At 37.5% G+C, this 21,151-nt stretch overlaps 1 protein-coding gene across 2 annotated transcripts in view; it reads left to right on the forward strand.

Annotated features, from left to right (window-relative positions):
- The window catches only part of LOC117289676 (alpha-(1,6)-fucosyltransferase-like), a 66,617-nt gene extending 55,835 nt beyond the window's left edge, over window positions 1-10,782 (forward strand). For both annotated transcript variants that reach the window (XM_033770909.1, XM_033770918.1), the window contains 4 exons: window positions 2,371-2,620; window positions 6,541-6,717; window positions 9,227-9,377; window positions 9,634-10,782. In XM_033770909.1, coding sequence (XP_033626800.1) covers window positions 2,371-2,620; window positions 6,541-6,717; window positions 9,227-9,377; window positions 9,634-9,990 — 935 coding nt within the window. In that variant the 3' untranslated portion in view covers window positions 9,991-10,782. The remainder of the gene's footprint in view (window positions 1-2,370; window positions 2,621-6,540; window positions 6,718-9,226; window positions 9,378-9,633) is intronic.
- The last annotated feature ends 10,369 nt before the right edge of the window (window positions 10,783-21,151 follow it).

Here is a 21,151-nt window from a genome sequence, read left to right on the forward strand (position 1 = left end):
TTCCGATGCGCCACAAATGGCACACTTTTCGCTTCTGCTTGGTGGTAGCTGGGTTTTGAAAACTAGGTCATGTTAAGGAAGTGTCATGGCTGAGCGGTTAAGATCACCATATTCAAACTCTGGTGTTTCTGATCAGCAGAATTTAAGATCACCAAATTCAAACTCTGGTGTTTCTGATCAGCAGAATTTAAGATCACCAAATTCAAACTCTGGTGTTTCTGATCAGCAGAATTTAAGATCACCAAATTCAAACTCTGGTGTTTCTGATCAGCAGAATTTAAGATCACCAAATTCAAACTCTGGTGTTTCTGATCAGCAGAATTTAAGATCACCAAATTCAAACTCTGGTGTTTCTGATCAGCAGAATTTAAGATCACCAAATTCAAACTCTGGTGTTTCTGATCAGCAGAATTTAAAATCACCAAATTCAAACTCTTGTGTTTCTGATCAGCAGAATTTAAGATCACCAAATTCAAACTCTGGTGTTTCTGATCAGCAGAATTTAAGATCACCAAATTCAAACTCTGGTGTTTTTGATCAGCAGGTGTTTCTGATCAGCAGAATTTAAGATCACCAAATTCAAACTCTGGTGTTTCTGATCAGCAGAGTGTGGGTTCGTATCCCAAGCAGTGACACTTGTGTCCTTATGCAAGACACTTAACCATTGCTTCGTCCTTCGGATGGGACGTAAAGCCGTTGGTCCCATGTGTTGTGTAACGCATGTAAAAGAACCCAGTGCACTTATCAAAAAAGAGAAGGGGTTCGCCCCGGTGTTCGTGGCTGTGGCTGCTGTATGCGCCGTAGCACCTTGTAAACCCTTATAAGGTGCTAACTAATCGGGTCTCAAAATTCATCACTGCAATAACTTATATTTTTGAAAGTTTGTATATACTGAGCGCCTTGAGTACCTTGTTTGGTAGATACGTGCGCTACATAAGACTTCGATATTATTTTATATTGTTGTGTTCCCTCGACAACTTTACAACAAAAGTCTGTCAATTGCTGCAATTGAATTGGTAAAGACTAGTTTACTCGGGGCTCCAAGTAAATCAGTCATGACTTCTTCGCCAATAACATCAGACTTAATGGTTACAAAATAGATTGTTTCGTTGTTAATGTTTGATGAACCTCAAGGGAAAAGTGACGTCCCTGCCTTAGCTTTTTTGAGTTATCATAACTCCAAAAGACTAAGGCAGTGGTGGACACTCTATGAGTGCACTGTTTGGTTTGGGTGTATACATACAAAGTTACCCAAACATATAACAGTGTCATTGTGACCACCATATCTCAATATGACTTATATACATCGTGGTCAAATGTGTGATTAAAGCCAGATCAAACACTGGTGTAAACAAGACACTGGATCTTGATCTGCGCTTGTACAAAAAAAGCCAGATCTCTGTCCACCTCTCTAGATCTAGTGTAAACATAGCCTTTATTTAAGGCCCACGCGGCAGCGGCACCCAAGATGTCATGCACCAAAATAAAGCAGCGCGAGCAGCGAAGCTGCAAAGAGCGTTTTCCAACTCGTTTATCTTATCAGTCATTCTTGATCATGAAATATTCATATATTAATTTTCTGTGTGTTGCCCTCAGCAAGTGACATTTTAGTGCGTCCATTATCCATGAGGAACCAAGAATCTTTTAGTGTGTGGGTAGCGGCGCATATGCACGCAGCATGTGATCTATTTAGTTGCATTTATAAAGCGCATTTAATCTTCAAGACCTGTTTTATTATCGTACCAGTGCTTTTTCGACGGGCAACCCAAAACCCTCTTCTGTTCTGGCTTTCAGAAGAACCTTCTTTGTAATTCCCACTCCTCAAATACTTTATTATGCAATACTGTCGTAGACACTCCACTCGTTCACCACAGGATTTACTTGTGATGCCGTCATGACAGCTAGCTACGAGTAGAGCAAAACAGTCGGTAGACTCGGCATGGCACTAAAATCGATTACGTATGCTTGGTGTGCGCAAACATGGCATGACGTAATACTACCATATTTGGTAATCTGGAGCTCTGAGTCCATCACACCTGTGTTCCTGCTCCGATCGGCAGCAAATTGCGCCACAGCACATTGTAGAGCATTACATGGTGCTATCAGAATTAGGTCTCATAATTCAAACGTAGTCCCACATCTGGCAGGAAATACTGTATGTTACAGCGCCAAGGGCGTCACTGGGTGATGGACATGTGCGCTATATAAGACGCCACAATTATTATTATTATTATTATTAGTATAAAATAGAAAGCTCATTGATAGCAAAGTTCTTGCTTATTCAGTTTCCCTTGTGGTTTATAACTTGATTATAAATGTCATACATCTATGTGCCTTCATATAAACCCAATAAATGATTGCCTTTTGCAGCAACAATTGAGAAGATGGCTCACACTCAAGTGATTGATCTACCTATTGTGGATGGGATCCATCCAAGACCAGACTTTCTACCCCTTGCTATTCCTGAAGACCTCTCAAAAAGGCTTATACGTCTGCATGGCAAGCCAATTGTCTGGTGGATGGGGCAAGTCTTGAAGTATATTCTCAGACCACAGCCAAATCTTGCCAACCAACTGGAATTAGCCGGACAGAAATTGGGATTTCAGCATCCAATTGTCGGGTAAGTAAGTAATTTGGATATGGGCAAGTTCTTCAATTTGGCTGCAAATTTAGATTCCCTATTTTCTAAAGTTTGCAAGAGTAATTGCTGGGGATTAATGGTAGTGGATACTATTGGTAATTACTCAAAATAATTATTATCATAAAACTTTACTTGGTAAAGTATTGGTAGTGCAGCTGCTAAGGTAACAAATTGTGCACTTTGTGGTAAAAGCATAAAATTTGCTATGATGGTTAGTATTGGGCTAATAATCAATTTTAGACTTGGACCCATCTTGGGTCTTTACTATTTGGGGGCGGAGCCTCATTTGCATAAAAAGGGGGGTCTTGTATATAAATATTGGGCAAAATTACACTTCAAAGATTTTGTTAAATATTTTTTGGACCAGAAATATAAACTTGAAAGTCATCATAATAAGTAAGAACATAAAATAGTGAACAAAATTGCCCTTTTGTGGGTGGAGTTTCAATATTTCTAAAAGTGGGCGTTTTTAACATATAGTTTTAACTAAGTGAAGTAGAACATTTTTTTAACATTTTTTTAAACTGATTTGTGTTATTTAAATATAAATACTATAAAAGAAAACATTTTTTCCTATGAATTTAAATAGTTTCTTTATTTATCCCCTCTTTTGTGGGCGGGGCCAGAGTAGTAAATGAGGGTGTGTCTGAATAACACATGTGTTAGTATACACACAAGCACACATATTCCAAGCAGCCAACAATCTCATCAACAACATAGGAATGAAAGTATGTCCTGGGCCAGAAAAATCTGATAATCGTGTCAGTCGTGACATCAGACATACATCATCGGCTATGTCATCGCTATGGCAAACTCAAGCTCTCAAATCACATAACTTTTAAAATGGATGTTATTGGCCCTATGACCAGGGCACTAGTGTAAGCACATTGATACGGTAATTGTGAAATGCGCTATATAATAATTTGTTAATATTATATTATTATTTTATGCATATGTTGAGATACACCAAGTGAGAAGAGTGGTCTTTGACAATTGCCAATAGTGTCCAGTGTCTTTAAGCTTCCGAAAAACTCTACACAAAAACGCCATTCAAATTTGATTTGATATCGACCCAACATTGCGCTGGATAACCAATGGTGACCGAGCACCGTTCTGGTTGTATATGACGCTCATTATATTTTGTTTAAAAAATCTGCTCACAGACACCATGTGGTTCAAGTTTGCCAATTCCAACCTAGGTCATAGGTTATGTGAAGCCCAAAACAAACATGGGGGTGCCCATGCCAGGGACGAGTGAGGAAGACTGCGATAAATCAGTAGTGTTTGTTCAGTTAAAATCTGTCAAAGATTTATTACAACTAATGTGTTATAATTTGTATAGAGGGAAGAGTGAAAATCACAACAACAAAAACAGGCTAGATTTGATAGTATTACACATAATGAATGTTTATGAGTGCAATGGTGCAAATATGTTCATGAGTTGAAAGATGGAATGTTCTATTCAACGAGGCGGAGCCGAGTTGAATGGAACATTCCAGTTTTCAACGAATGAACATTTCGCACCATTGCACGAATGAAAAACATTCATTATTTGTTTTATATAACATCCAAGTAGATCTTTGTCATTTTGATTAAAAGATACAACTTTCAAAACAAACAAAACGTAGGCCTACAATTTTTAATTGTAGAAGCCGAATGTTAAGTAATTTTACTACCTTGCAGTAACACTGCTGCGTTACCAAAGACACGCGCACGCAGTGATATGTGTTTACTCAGCTTTTACTCAGTGATATGTGTTTACTCAGCTTTTTCGCTGGCAGCGTGCAATGGTACTTTTCGGATGGAACGAAAAAGCACGGTGAGTGACTCAGCGTGCAATGGCACTTTTATTTGCTATCACGTGACGGACAATCCTCCAATCAAATGGCAAGGATCTGCTCGGGTGTTATATAATATCCGATATGTACATCACAGCGCATAGGGAACTCATGCGCTATAGTCCTAAACGAATGTTTTTTTGGCAAGCTGCTTTAGTAGGTTGGGAGTCTCTGTATAAAACTGATTTTGTCTGTTTGTCTGTATAATGGTGCGCGTCAGTGTGAATATTACAGTTTTAGTATGAAGCTTCAACCTTTAAGCGTTGAGTTGTTATATGGAATCTGTATACCCAAGCATTTTCAGTATACAGTGATAGTCAACTTTATGATTCCAAAATGAACTTTTAAGGAAATGTTGAAGTTTTGGGAATCAACAAAATGTTTGGCTAAATATGACCCCTGGCTGTTAATGAGTCAAAGTCATAGTTGATTCAGAGGCATTATTACAACATACACAAAGAATGAAACTTATGATTGTTTCAACAGTTCAAGATGAGTGTGTTAAAGTAATGAGATTATTGATTGTCCATAACTCCTTGTTGCAAAGTCGTAGCGATTTTAAAATGTGTTTCAAATTACAACTGGCATGTAGATTCTTATAAAAGACTATAACTTTAAACCATTTTCAGGTTGAATGGGCTTAAACACTAGAAACCTGTAATTTTCTCCTTACTGCCATGAATCTTGTGTCACATTTTGCCACTGACATGAAGACTCCTTAGAGCATAAAACTCCTTTTGTATGAAAAACTTTTCCAGGTTAGCCTTTTTTAAGATAATGTATCGATTTGAAATGTGTTCCAGGACAGACATTTTGATATAATTAAAAGACTAAAACTCATAAGTATGATAATGGTTCCAGTTGAATGGGCTGAAACAATAGTCACTTTAATGTTCATAATTCCCTATTGTAACTATCTATCAAGGTGAAATATCAACTTTTGCCACCTATTTTACATGTAGTTCTTATAAAAGAGCATAAAATCTAAAGTTGACTTAACTCCCTTTTCCAATGATGCACCACCAGCATGTAGATTCATATCAACAGATAACAAACTCATGATAATGACACTGTTTTCAGTTAAATGAGCTAAATAAGAATATATTTAATATAAAGGTTTTTAGGGATGTGTTAAAACTGCAAAAGGCGGGGTTGTCACTCTGTACCCTTCGTAACATATCAAGTTTTGTGGCAGAGCAAATTTTTGTTACATGAAAGTTTTCTAAATTCTCCTCAATTTGAATACAATAATATGTTAAAGAAATTTAATTCAAAATGTCAATGTTAAATGTATCAACTTTGAAATATTGCGCAGATAAATGTTTTGATAATGTGGATTTCCACCAAGTAATTAAAGGTTTTCAGTCTGTAGTGAGTAAGTGCTAAATGAAATACTTGACTATGTTTTACATCAGTCTTTTTTCCTTCTCTTTAGATCTTTTTGATCACTGCAAAACGCTTTTAGTATACGATATATTAATTTTATCCAGCAAACTCCTTCATTTTAAAGTAGTGATCATCAGACATTACATGAACCTAATCATGAATAATCAGTTGTTTTAGGCTGAAAGTATTTGTTAGCCAGTCCCTTGCGAGTGCATGTTTATACTTGTTGACCTTCTATAGTAAGTATGGTATGCCGCACCGTTGATCATCAAACGTGTATACCGCGCTAGACACAACCTATTCAGTTAATATAATACAGATCAACAGGGTAGACTTAAGTTCGCAAATTGAGCCAGGCATTTTCAAACATTGTGCCCCAAAACATTTTTAGCAAAATTTGGCCCATAAAAAAACCTAACCCAATATCTCATGACTGATGTGAACAAACAGCTTTTTGAATGTCAAGTCATGTAGCATGTTTATTATTGGACCAAGTCAACCCTTACCAACAAAAATAGCAGTCATTATTTGTGTGGATTGGTACTTGCATGAACCTGGTATAATAAGTGAGCTTTCAGATTGAAACATATCATTGTTATACCTGTCATATCTTGTTAATATGAATTGAACTCCAAGAAAACTAAGTGTATGAATGAATGTGTATTGTATTGACAGGGTGCATGTGAGGCGTACAGATAAAGTAGGAACTGAGGCTGCATTTCATGGCATTGTTGAATACATGATCCATGTAGATGAGTATTACAATACCCTTGAGAGAATCCAAGTTGTTAATCAGCGAAGAGTTTATCTTGCCACGGATGACGCCAGTCTCTTATCAGAGGCCAGAAAAGCGTAAGTAACTCGATGTTTGATCTAACTTGAACAAACATCAGACCATATTGACAGACAATAAAACTAGAAATATACTTTAAACAGCTACTTGGGCGAAATGTTTTTAACAGAAATGCTGTTTTAACTTGTTTATAATGCGTTTTTTCACCATTTAAATATAATTTTGAAATGTGTACACTTCTGAATTTTGCGTAATTATCGATTAAAAAATCAGGCACTAACCTCAAGGTTTTGAAAAACTAAACACTTCCGCCGTTGACGGCGTGCATCAAAATGACACTGTGTTGACGTCATGTCTGGGAGTTTTCTTTGTTGTTCCTCCACACTGCAACAAAGCAGCTATACAAATTAGATCTCCCAACATTTAGTCGACATATCAAGTATATTCATAAGCTGAGTTTTCATGTTATAAGTTATCACACAAGTGCGTATGGAGCACAGAAAAAATATAGCGCTTCTTTGTTCCGTGTATATGGAACGCAGATGCGGTATACTTTTTTTAAGAACACACAATACACAGGGTGTGATATTGGCCCTGCAATATTATACACATAATGAATGTTTATGAGTGCAATGGTGCGAATATGTTCATGAGTTGAAAGATGGAATGTTCTTGTGAGGAGTTGTTCCTTTATTATTGGAGCAATTGTTTAATTGTTATGGTATTAAGTTATTCTCTCTCCGCTGAGGATGCGGGGTGGCGCCCTTTGAAGTTTAGAGACCCCCCCCCCACGCTCCTCACCGCCTGCACAATCTTCATCAGGTGAGGATGCCAAACTTTATCCGTAGTTTTAAACCTTTTATTTAATCATTATAATGCAATGTTATTGACTCATGCTTATTTTCATTATATCCGCAAATATCCATAGATTCATATTCTGTTGTAGATTTTGGGAATTTCTTTGACTAAAAAGAGTAATTTTACAGTTAGAAGACTTGTGTGGGTCACAGATTTGGAGGTGACGTTTTAGGATAGATACATGTGCGTTGGTTAGCGTTATAAGCTATGCTGTGTTGCGGTACATACACGCGCAGTCAAGTACATGTAGAAGTTAATGTTAACGTTGCTATGTATGGACGGATGTATGTATGGCAATGGCTCTGTTGGACATTGGGGGAATGGGTGTTTATTTCTGGGTGAAAATGGGGTAAGTGAAGTTGGGCGCTCAACGATGTATGTTTGTGTCTCATATCCCCATTGCCCAGTACTGCTGTCCCATTAATATATCCCAGTTAACTGAGTCTAGTGTCTATTGAGATTTTAAGAGATGAATTGATATTGAGAGGTCCTAAGTATTGTCGTACTAAAGCAGGAGTTTAATTAATGTATCTTTGTGTATTTTATCACCGCCTGCACGATCTTCATCAGATATCAATTGTGCAGGTTAGGTCACTCAACAATTCAATAAAGGGTCAACTACATTGGCGGAGAGAAAACAGAACCTGTGTGTCGTTAAAACTTCATAACCAGTATTTAGCAGCCGCTTTGGACCCCCACACTACATTAGTCTTCGGACCCCAACACATATCTTACATTCTATTCAGCGGAGCCGAGTTGAATAGAACATTCCAGCTTTCAACGAATGAACATATTCGCACCATTGCACGAATGAAAGTAGATCTTTGTCATTTTGATTGGAAGATACAACTTTCAAAACAAACAAAGCTCAGGCCTACAATTTGTAATTGTGAAATTACACCCGTTTCTCTTTGGGTCGGCCTGTTGGATTCAACAATGTGTGTTCTGTACAGCTATTTTGAGACACGCAGAAGCCGAATGCTAGTAGTTTTATTGATATGCGCTACCAAAGACATGCTCAGGCAGTGATGTTTTTACTCAGCTTTTTCATTCCATCCGAAAAGTACTATTGCACGCTGGCAGCGTGCAATAGTATTGCACGCTGGCAGCGTGCAATAGTACTTTTCGGATGGAACGAAAAAGCACGGTGAGTGACTCAGTGTGCAATGGTACATTTATTTGCTATCACGTGACGGACAATCCTCCAATCAAATGGCAAGGATCTGCTTGGGTGTTATATAAAGGTTTTTATCACACTCTTGTTATGGATCCACCAGTCAGAAATAAAGGATTTAGCCTGCTTGAAGATAAACATGGTTATTTTCCTTGCTTATAACATATAATAAATAATGTAACAAAAGTGTGTATTAGGTTTCCCTTTTTTTAAAGATTTTTATTATTATTCTTGGGACAGCCTTTTAGTTGGATATATTAGATTGGTATTAAGTTAACAATTAAGTTACTACATGTAGCTACTGAACTTCAGGTTGAAACAATGAAACCAAATAACTGATGATTACCAATTCTGAATTTGTCTTTACTTATGAGTGATAAACTTTTACGTTTCTGCTTACTTTACTGATACTGTTTTCCCAAAGTACAGAATAGTCGGCTGAATTTAGAAATTGCTAAAAACCAAATGTCAATATTACTGATTTGGTTCCTTGTGCCTACAATTTGTAATTGCTTGTTTTGTCTGTTGTTACGCAGGTATCCACAGTATCTTTTTATTAGTGACAATGCAATATCCAAGTCAGCTGGTCTGTCAAGCCGATACACCAAGAATGCACTACTAGGTGTCATTACAGATATTCACTTCCTATCTTTATCGGACTTCTTAGTTTGTACCTTCTCTTCTCAGGTAGGTTTGACTAACAATTGTAAACCTGTCAATACATACATTACAACTACCATTTGCCTATGTTTGCCTGTTGGATGCCGTCGACAGAAGTGTACAGTTTACTCTAAGTTAAGTCAAGTCACAAGGTAAACTGTCATTCGGTTCTGATCTTTAATCTTGCTGGATGGGCTCAGTGGATGAAAAGTGCCCCCCCCCCCAAACAAAAAAATGAAAGTAATGTAAATAATAACTGAGGTTGTTTTGTGTGTGTGTTTAGGTTTGTAGAGTTGCTTATGAAATAATGCAGACCTACCACCCCGATGCATCAGCGTTCTTCCATTCCCTGGATGATGTTTATTACTTTGGTGGACAAAATGAACATAGACAAACAGCTTTGTATGAGCACAAGCCACAAGGAAAGGATGAGATAGCGTTATCCCCTGGTGACATCATTGGTGTAGCTGGTAACCATTGGGATGGCTATTCTAAAGGCAAGAATCACCAACTCAGAGTCAAGAATACTGGTCTCTACCCTTCCTACAAAGTACAAGAATTTATTGACGTTGTTAAGATGCCTACTTACCCACAAGTCCCTCTGCACATCCAACCCCAAAACAACATAACTGAAGTATAACATTGAGTAGACTAGTGTATATCTTTCAAAAATTATTTTTAATTGTGCATGATAAAAAAAAATAGCAGTAATTCTAAAAAGTATATTAAAATCTATATTGTGTCAATTTTGTATGCAACTCGTTAGAAAATGTATGTTTTTGTATTTGCATGGGTATGTTTTTATGCCAGTATAGTATGTTTTATTTCGCAAGACTTTCCTTGAAATTAAACAAGGAATCACTCATGGTAATAAGTAATATTTAATGTAACGGTACAATGTACATGTTAACCACTTGGTACTTGCTAATGCATATTGTTAGCTGGCCCTGATATAGGATGATAACAATGGGAGCACCTAAGCCAGACTAGTCAACAAAGAATGAATGTTGATGAATATGATGGTGCCAATATTGTTACAAGTTGAAAAAATGGGATGTGCCGGGGGGAATGACTTTCAACGAAGGACAATATTCTACTATTGCAAGATGGAAAACATTCAGTGTGGAAACTATGTTTCTAAATCCATAGAATGTTTTCTCCTGTGTACAGATCCATGTACATTGCGTTTGAAGCCAAAACATGATTTAATCAAAAGCCTTGGGTACAATACTGGGGGTGTAAATCAGCTCATCAAACTAGTTAATATTGTCTAGCGGTACCATGTCCAATGTGGATCAGCTCATCAAACTAGTTAATATTGTCTAGCGGTACCATGTCCAATGTGAATCAGCTCATCAAACTAGTTAATATTGTCTAGCGGAACCATGTCCAATGTGGATCAGCTCATCAAACTAGTTAATATTGTCTAGCGGAACCATGTCCAATGTGGATCAGCTCATCAAACTAGTTAATATTGTCTAGCGGTACCATGTCCAATGTGGATCAGCTCATCAAACTAGTTAATATTGTCTAGCGGTACCATGTCCAATGTGGATCAGCTCATCAAACTAGTTAATATTGTCTAGCGGTACCATGTCCAATGTGGATCAGCTCATCAAACTAGTTAATATTGTCTAGCGGAACCATGTCCAATGTGGATCAGCTCATCAAACTAGTTAATATTGTCTAGCGGTACCATGTCCAATGTGGATCAGCTCATCAAACTAGTTAATATTGTCTAGCGGAACCATGTCCAATGTGGATCAGCTCATCAAACTAGTTAATATTGTCTAGCGGAACCATGTCCAATGTGGATCAGCTCATCAAACTAGTTAATATTGTCTAGCGGTACCATGTCCAATGTGGATCAGCTCATCAAACTAGTTAATATTGTCTAGCGGAACCATGTCCAATGTGGATCAGCTCATCAAACTAGTTAATATTGTCTAGCGGTACCATGTCCAATGTGGATCAGCTCATCAAACTAGTTAATATTGTCTAGCGGTACCATGTCCAATGTGGATCAGCTCATCAAACTAGTTAATATTGTCTAGCGGAACCATGTCCAATGTGGATCAGCTCATCAAACTAGTTAATATTGTCTAGCGGAACCATGTCCAATGTGGATCAGCTCATCAAACTAGTTAATATTGTCTAGCGGTACCAGAAGTCCAATGTGGATCAGCTCATCAAACTAGTTAATATTGTCTAGCGGAACCATGTCCAATGTGGATCAGCTCATCAAACTAGTTAATATTGTCTAGCGGAACCATGTCCAATGTGGATCAGCTCATCAAACTAGTTAATATTGTCTAGCAGAACCATGTCCAATGTGGATCAGCTCATCAAACTAGTTAATATTGTCTAGCGGTACCAGAAGTCCAATGTGGATCAGCTCATCAAACTAGTTAATATTGTCTAGCGGAACCATGTCCAATGTGGATCAGCTCATCAAACTAGTTAATATTGTCTAGCGGAACCATGTCCAATGTGGATCAGCTCATCAAACTAGTTAATATTGTCTAGCGGAACCATGTCCAATGTGGATCAGCTCATCAAACTAGTTAATATTGTCTAGCGGAACCATGTCCAATGTGGATCAGCTCATCAAACTAGTTAATATTGTCTAGCGGAACCATGTCCAATGTGGATCAGCTCATCAAACTAGTTAATATTGTCTAGCGGAACCATGTCCAATGTGGATCAGCTCATCAAACTAGTTAATATTGTCTAGCGGAACCATGTCCAATGTGGATCAGCTCATCAAACTAGTTAATATTGTCTAGCGGAACCATGTCCAATGTGGATCAGCTCATCAAACTAGTTAATATTGTCTAGCGGAACCATGTCCAATGTGGATCAGCTCATCAAACTAGTTAATATTGTCTAGCGGAACCATGTCCAATGTGGATCAGCTCATCAAACTAGTTAATATTGTCTAGCGGAACCATGTCCAATGTGGATCAGCTCATCAAACTAGTTAATATTGTCTAGCGGTATCAGAAGTCCAATATGTATCAGCTCATCAAACTAGTTAATATTGTCTAGCGGAACCATGTCCAATGTGGATCAGCTCATCAAACTAGTTTATATTGTCTAGCGGAACCATGTCCAATGTGGATCAGCTCATCAAACTAGTTAATATTGTCTAGCGGAACCATGTCCAATGTGGATCAGCTCATCAAACTAGTTAATATTGTCTAGCGGTACCAGAAGTCCAACGTGGATCAGCTCATCAAACTAGTTAATATTGTCTAGCGGTACCAGAAGTCCAATGTGGATCAGCTCATCAAACTAGTTAATATTGTCTAGCGGAACCATGTCCAATGTGGATCAGCTCATCAAACTAGTTAATATTGTCTAGCGGAACCATGTCCAATGTGAATCAGCTCATCAAACTAGTTAATATTGTCTAGCGGAACCATGTCCAATGTGGATCAGCTCATCAAACTAGTTAATATTGTCTAGCAGAACCATGTCCAATGTGAATCAGCTCATCAAACTAGTTAATATTGTCTAGCGGTATCAGAAGTCCAATATGGATCAGCTCATCAAACTAGTTAATATTGTCTAGCGGAACCATGTCCAATGTGGATTAGCTCATCAAACTAGTTAATATTGTCTAGCGGTACCAGAAGTCCAATGTGGATCAGCTCATCAAACTAGTTAATATTGTCTAGCGGTACCAGAAGTCCAATGTGGATCAGCTCATCAAACTAGTTAATATTGTCTAGCGGTACCAGAAGTCCAATGTGGATCAGCTCATCAAACTAGTTAATATTGTCTAGCGGTACCAGAAGTCCAATGTGGATCAGCTCATCAAACTAGTTAGTATCGCTAGCGGTACGAGAAGTCCAATAGTGCATCTCAGTCATTTCAACTCATATTGTGATAACCTTTGAATAATTAAATAAAGTAACAGCATGTTTATATGTCCTTGAATTTGTTTTGTGTTGTACACAGTTGGTAGTGTCAATATGTATACATGTATGTTCATATTTTATGGACTTGATAATACTGTGTAAACAACTTTTTTGTATTTCTATTTGTAAAGTTAAGCTATGTTTTAAGAGTGTTTTAGAATTCTATTTTTTTTTTACCGGATAGAAAGATGTTTATTACTCAAAGAAAAAGAGGCTTATTATTGTTTACTGAATGCAAATCAAGTGTGCTAAATATCTTACTATAAATATGTCCAAGATTGACACTTGGGAAACTTTGATGTTGTAAGAGTTGAAACGTACATGTGTAACCGTCAAAATAGCCACATGCAAAGAGACTAATATAAATTGTCATGTTGTAGTGTTCCTGTTTATGTTTTTTAAACCCAGCCTTTTTCATTGGTTGAGCAATAATAGAAGCATCTTCCTTTGAATGGTTTGCTAGTATAATAGTATAAGTGTGATACATTGATGTGTGTATGGCAATTATATTACAACATCATTTGTATTTGAAGGTCAAACCATTTTATCCACTGAATGACCTGTAGTTGGTCCAAAACATTTGTTCAAACAAGTTGGGTTTATTTAGAACAGGTTAGGTTTTGTCAGCCATTTTTTATGTTCATGCTAAAATTTAGTTCATTTTCAATTGCGGCAGTGAAAATGCTACTTTCTTGACTTAGACAGTATTTAATACAAAATATGACATTGGATGAATGGAATAAGTGTGACATCTATATCTAGCGGTTGTTTAAAAAAAATGGTTTAAATTATTGTTTTTGTTTTAAGTTGTTTGCCTTGTCTTGAATAGGTTTGTTAAAACCATGTACCGTACATTGATGAAGTCATCATTAATGCGATTCTTTTTGGGATGCTAGGTGGCAGCAGATTTTCAATTCTGAAATGCACCATTCTCTAAAAAGAATGGCAATTAGACAGTAGCACTTATGCCACCTACAGTGTAGTGTCTTAACTACAGTGTAGTATCTCATTATATTCAAGTATTGCAGAAAATCATCCATGACATCCACACTTTGTATTTATTTTATTTTCTTCCTGTTTTTTTTGCACTTCATTTGAGGATTAGTCTTAAAAACATAATGCCAAGTACTTGCATAGGACTAGGTGTTTTATATCCTTCTGTTGAGCATACTTTGAAATCACTCCTACAGAAGGTCCGTTACAATATTTAAACAAAATGCATACACCCCCACTTAACGTGTATCAATTCATGGTTTTAAGTTGTATGTTGAATTAAACTTTCATACATTGACTAATAAATGGCTGAGAAACAAATTATTCTACATTTTGTCTTTTTTTAGGAACATACTTTGTTGTTGACTGAAACTCTATACTCAATGTGGAGAAATAAAATTTGTAATAATTTGTAACCCTTTTGTTGTCTAACAGTTTAATATAAACCACATGGTTTGCATTGATGGATTGACTGTCAGCCAGATGGTGAATGCATCACACATAGTACAGACTTGGATACAGTTCTGTGCACAGTTGAATTTGAATGATTATCGACTCACTGCAAACAATATTTCCAAGTGTAGCAGGGTTACATGTTTAGGGGAGGGAACTGGGAAAAAAATATAATTTTAAAGGCACTGGACATCTTTGGTAATTGTCAAAGATCACGGGTGCATTTTGTCGGCTGTAACCAACAACTGTTTCGCTCACATGATCAACCAATGTAGTCCAAACGAAATGGATCCTGGTCACAACAGTGAAAACGCACCCCAGTATTCTCACTTGGTCTTTAGCCCAACATTATCCCATGTTTGCAAAAAATAACAAATTGGTGAATTTTTTTCTCTATTGGTCTTTTAATTTGCAAGAGAAAAGTAAAAGAAACCCTTGTTGAAAAATGTGTGTGTTTTTAAATGTATCAATATAAACCACAAGGGAAACTGACTGGGAAAATTTTGAAATTACTTTTAGGGTTGAACAAACAAACCTACGACCTCCGGATTAACGTGCCGGCGCTCTACCAACTGAGCTATCTAGCCCTATGTTGGCGGTGTCCCTATTTTGTCAATATCTTTGTTTGGGGGTGCCAGTCAGAAGCCATACAACCGTTAAAGGATTCGGGTACTTTTTCGTGTTATCGTGCCGGCGCTCTACCAACTGAGCTATATATCTAGCCCTATGGTTGGGGTGATCCCCTGACTGCCGCTTTGCAGGTTGTATCGTAATTTGGGTGTGATCCCTGGCTACACGGCAGTTAACAGTTGTATGGCTTCTGACTGGCACCCCCCGAACAAAGATATTGACAAGATAGGGACACCGCCAATATAGGGCTAGATAGCTCAGTTGGTAGAGCGCCGGCACGTTAATCCGGAGGTCGTTGGTTCGAATCCCACTCTAGTCAATTCTTTGTTCAACCCCAAAAATGCTTTTAAATGTGTGTGCTTTTAGAAGGCTTTAGGCCTAAAGCCTTTTAATAATTTGTGAGAAGTTACCTCTTTCTCAAAAGCTACGTTACTTCAGAGGGAGCCGTTTCTAACTTTGTTTTCTACCATGAACAGCTTCCCATTGATTATCTCTCAATGAGTTGGAGTGGTATTGAAAAGAACCAAATTGGTTTCAACTCGACGATTCTATCAGTTTGCTCTGAACGTCTTCTGTAGTCAAGTTGGAACCAATGGTTCTGAAGTGACCCCTACTCATTGAGAGATAGTCATTACATGGTGTATTGCTCGTTTTTAATGTCCCTTTATATAAACAAATGACAGTGGAGTTTTGAATTGGGACCTTTTCATGGGGTGTCACCATCTGCCTTTGGAACAAACATCTAACAATGCATCTAATTATTAAAAACCCAAAACAATCATCAAAGTTTAGATCTCAATCATATAATCAATCCACCTACATGACAGGTAGATGAGAATGTCATGTTTGTTGGATAGAGTGATTCTGAAGCATCCTTGCACTCTTGCTTTCTCAAAATGAGGATAATTAAATAGAATTTGAGGCATTGCATGGTGAGGTATCAATATACATGTATATATTTGGTTTGCGGTAACACCATGTGTGAATCTACTTTCCATTAGAATTAATGGAAGCATTACTGTTAAATCATAATCAAATGTAGCAGTAGCAGGTTTAGTTTTTTTCATTTGAAGAATTGACATTGATGGAAGTAAAACACGTAAATGTTTAAATTGCAGATAAAACATTTTACTTTGCAAATGTCTCACAAATTGCATGTTATTAAATAAGGTAACAACACATTGCCATGCATACCAAAATAATGTGGTACCATTACTCGCCTATATGTAGCCTAAGGCTATGCTATACCATGGAGGTAGGCTATACATGCATCTATATGTAGCCTAAGGCTATGCTATACCATGGAGGTAGGCTACATGCATCTAATTGAAAAATTCATTAGTACCATTTTGATCCAAGCAGAGTCTTTCTGGACAACACACACATAAACAATGGTGTAACAAAATCGGTCAAGTGGAACGAGATGACAGTGATGAAAGCACACAGAAAAAGTAGGAACACAGAGGAGGGAAGAGGAAGCTGGGTTGACCTTAAACATTGCAAGAGGTGGGAAACACAAAAGAAAAATTCAATGATGGGAAGATGGATAGAAAAAATAATTAATTAGTGAATAAAGCAGTCTAAGAAGGGGGTATTAGTGGGAAAAAGGAGAAGACAGGAGACAAAGGGTTATTAGTCATTTCCTTCTTGGATGTGTAAAGAATGGCGTTGGATGGTCTGGAGGCGCCTTATCCTTACTCAAACAAAGTCTCTCCTCAGCGCCTCTAAAGTCAGGTCAGTATGGAGTGATTATTATGAATATTGAAGTAATGTCCTACAGGTGCATCCAGCTTATGGGTGTTGACTGTGGATATGTGGCCCTAGAAAAATCTTGAGTGTAGATCTTATTGAACCTATACATTGAAAACCACATAGTCGGCGAGATGGAGATCTATATGAGATAGATGGGATTAGTGGTGGTGCAGAGACATAACCCTGTGGTACAAATGGTCTGGTGAAGGAGTGCAGTAACATTTGGACCCAAGCAGAGTCTTTCTCGACAACACACACATAAACAACGGTGTAACAAAATCTGATGCGTTGTTTACAAACGATGCTTCCCTGTGACACAAAGTGAGGATTAACATTAGCCTAATAAGGGGGGGGGGGTGGGGCTTCTGAAATCTCTGAAATTGGGTGGGCGTCTAGGTAACTAATCTAGGTTCTTCCTCGCAATTTTGGGGCGAATTTCAAATATTCATATTTGCAAGAATATTCGCCACAGTGTGAGAGTAGCATATTAGTGTTTGTGTACTTGATTTGTATAAACACCTCAGGCGGTGTGTAAGTCAACTTCTTGGTTTCTGTAAGTCGACTTGTTGAAATAAAGTATGTCAATAAGTTGAAAAAGGCATTTTATCCAAGTCGAACTTGGCGAGTTAAATTTTGTCAGTAAGTCGCCTTATCATTTTATCTTAGTCAATTTCGTGAGATAAATTATTTCCGGTAAGTTGACTTATAATTTTATCTAAAGCAACTTGGCGAGTTAAATTATGTCAGTATAAGTCGACTTATATCATTTTATCTAAGTCGACTTGGTGAGATCAATTATTTCAGTAAGTTGACTTATCATTTTATCTTAGTCGACGTGTGAGATAATTTGTATCAGTAAATCGACTTATCATTTTATCAAAGTCGACTAGGTGAAATGAATTATGTCAGTAAGTCCACTTGTTGCTTTATCTAAGTCGACTTGGTGAGATAAATTATATATATTTGGTTTGCGGTAACACCATGTGTGTATCTACTTGCCAGGTAGAGTTGTTCTTAGGGAACTGTCTTGCTTTATTCTACTGCCGTGGAGTAGATAATCGGAGGTTCGGGAGACTTCTCAGTTCTGAAAAGAACTGTCCTGCTTTTTAACTATTACCAGGGCGGATGGTATAGAAATTAGACTGGACTACTACTTTAGCTTATAGGATCGTAATTAACTGTACTGCCGCGGAGTCAGTTCTGAAATTGGTCTCAACGTTTCGACTAGCTTGCTCTAGTCATCGTCAGGAGACCCCTGACGATGACTAGAGCAAGCTAGTCGAAACGTTGAGACCAATTTCAGAACTGACTCCGCGACAGACTAGCTTGCTCTAGTCATCGTCAGGGGTCTCCTGACGATGACTAGAGCAAGCTAGTCGAAACGTTGAGACCAATTTCAGAACTGACTCCGCGGCAGTACAGTTAATTACGATCCTATAAGGATCAGAACTGAGAAGTCTCCCAACCCTCCGATTATCTACTCCACGGCAGTAGAATAAAGCAAGACAGTTCCCTAAGAACAACTCTACCTGGCAAGTAGATACACACATGGTGTTACCGCAAACCAAATATATATTGATACCTCACCATGCAATGCCTCAAATCCTATATACGAGATAAATTATGTTGCTAAGTTAACTGATTGTTTTGAATACGTCGACTTAACAAGATAAAATATGTCAGCAAGTTAACGAAATAAGTCGTCTTGATGAGACAAATTATGTCGGTAACTCGATATGTGGGATGGCACTCCTGGAGCTCCGTATTAAGTTATTAATTTGAGCTGATTTATGAAGAATGGGCCGATTTCATAAAAGGTAGCAATTGCATTTTCTAGGCTTTTGCTTACATCTTCATACATAAAAATAAGCAGTTGCTAGAAAGCTAAAACTATAGCTTAATACAAAAGCAATAGCTTGTTTCTTGCAAGCAAATGCCACCTTGATTAGCAATTGCCTAAATACGTATACAACAACCATTTGCTTATTATTCAGCAATTTCTTGAAGTGTTACAAAATCCCTACATGGTAGCTTGACCTCTTGCTTGTTCCTGTTTTTACAATTTACGAAGAAGGTTTTATCATGTTTATGCAGGTCAGATTACAGGGCTCGTCCTAAGGTGTACAAACCAAGAACAAATTGAGAAGAAATATCCAATCCAACCTATCGTAAATTGTTTCGTTTCCACAAACCAAAATGTTCCATCTGTTTTTCTTATCATTGCCTGTTGCCACATTCATACCATGCAGCCATAAAGTTTTCTTATTTTTGGTCAACATTGAACATAGTCCTACACACCTGTGACGGAAACAATTTTGCAAAAACATAATGATAAAATAATCATCACATGTTTGAGACTTGTTTTTCTCCTTTACAATGACTTTTAATACATTATCAATATATAAACTAAATACTTTCAGTGTTTTCCTCTGACAACTAGTTGGTCTGATTTCTGTGCATCTGTTTCAACATTTGGGGTCAACTACCCCCCCCCCCCCCTCCCACACGAAAACATGAAGGTTTTGTTTGGACATTTTCAAAAAGACAGTGGAAACAGGAAATAAATACCCCAAATGCCAAATACACTTTGATGAAATGGGCAAATCTCATGTCAAGAAAAATGTCAACACTTTTATGTTATTTGTAATCCCAAGGTGGTGTATATCAGTTACTTAAGTTCTATAAATTGTACATCTCTGGTCAGATGTGGCTGGCAGCCAAAGGGGCCCTTGCAGGCCTGCTTCTCGAACACGTTGTAGCCGCGTCCTTCGCAATTCAGCTCATAGCTGCGAGTATGGATGATTAGCCCCCCCCAAAAAAAATTATTCTTATTCTTATTATCATTATGATGAGACAGCTTTTTATTTCTGTGGTATACAGATTTTACTGCAATATATCCAGTAAGATAGAATAACAAAACCAACTATACTTGATCAAATCATTTCTAAAGAATATAAAATTTGTCTACTACTTTCATGTTGGCAACCTTCTTCAAAATTAAAGGCAGTGGACACTATTGGTAAATAATTATTAGCATAAAGCCTTTCATGGTGACGAGTAATGGGTAGAGGTTGATGGTATAAAACATTGTGAGAAACGGCTCCCTCTGAAGTGCCATAGTTTTCGAGAAAGAAGTAATTTTCCACAAATTTGATTTAGAGACCTCAGATTTAGAACTTGAGGTCTCGAAATCAACCATCTAAACGCATACAACTTCGTGTGACAAGAGTGTTTTTTCTTTCATTATTATCTCGCAAGGTCGATGACTGATTGAGCTCAAATTTTCACAGGTTTGTTATTTTATGCATATGTTGAGATACACCAACTGTGAAGGCTAGTCTTTGACAATTACCAATAGTGTCCACTGCCTTTAATGTTTGTCATGCATGTTTTTCCAGGTGTTAGCAATTGTTGCTTTGGCACCCTGAAGTGCCTTCTATTTCCTTGCTACCTGGTATTTCAGATTTGTCTTATACATGTAGCACATGATGTCTATGGATGAATTTGACCAAAGCTGCATCCTCTTGTTGATCACATTTGACAACAGTTTGATCACCACTCTGTGCAGCCTTTTTCGAAACCTTTGTGAAAAGCAAACCTGTCTTCTATTAAGCTCCACATTTGTGCTACTTCATCGCACATGAATAGGGCTTTATTAAGAACATCAAAGCAATTGCTGGGTTATTGTTGAGAAAAAGCAATTAGTCAAAGCAAAAGGTTATTTATACAATTTTAATCAATTGCTTTTGCTTCAGCTTCTGCTGATGAACTTTTGCTTTTGCTCAGTTCCTGTGCTTATGAGCAATTGCTAGCTTTTATCAATTCGGCCCATTGATCACACAATTACATTTCTGGATATCAGGGAAGCACCTGGATAACTTTTGCCTTGTTCCATCCACCTGGTTGTTGAACCTATCAAAACGCCATACATTGTTTGGTTTTTGTTACAAATGATCAGCCTAAGGATCGTACATAAGGTCAGCCTGCTATCATTTGGTGCAACATCTTCCTCATCAAGGTCAGCCTGTTATCATTTGGTGCAACATCTTC

This window comes from Asterias rubens, chromosome 1 (genome assembly GCF_902459465.1).
Source record: "Asterias rubens chromosome 1, eAstRub1.3, whole genome shotgun sequence".
In the NCBI taxonomy this organism is placed as follows: Eukaryota; Metazoa; Echinodermata; class Asteroidea; order Forcipulatida; family Asteriidae; genus Asterias; species Asterias rubens.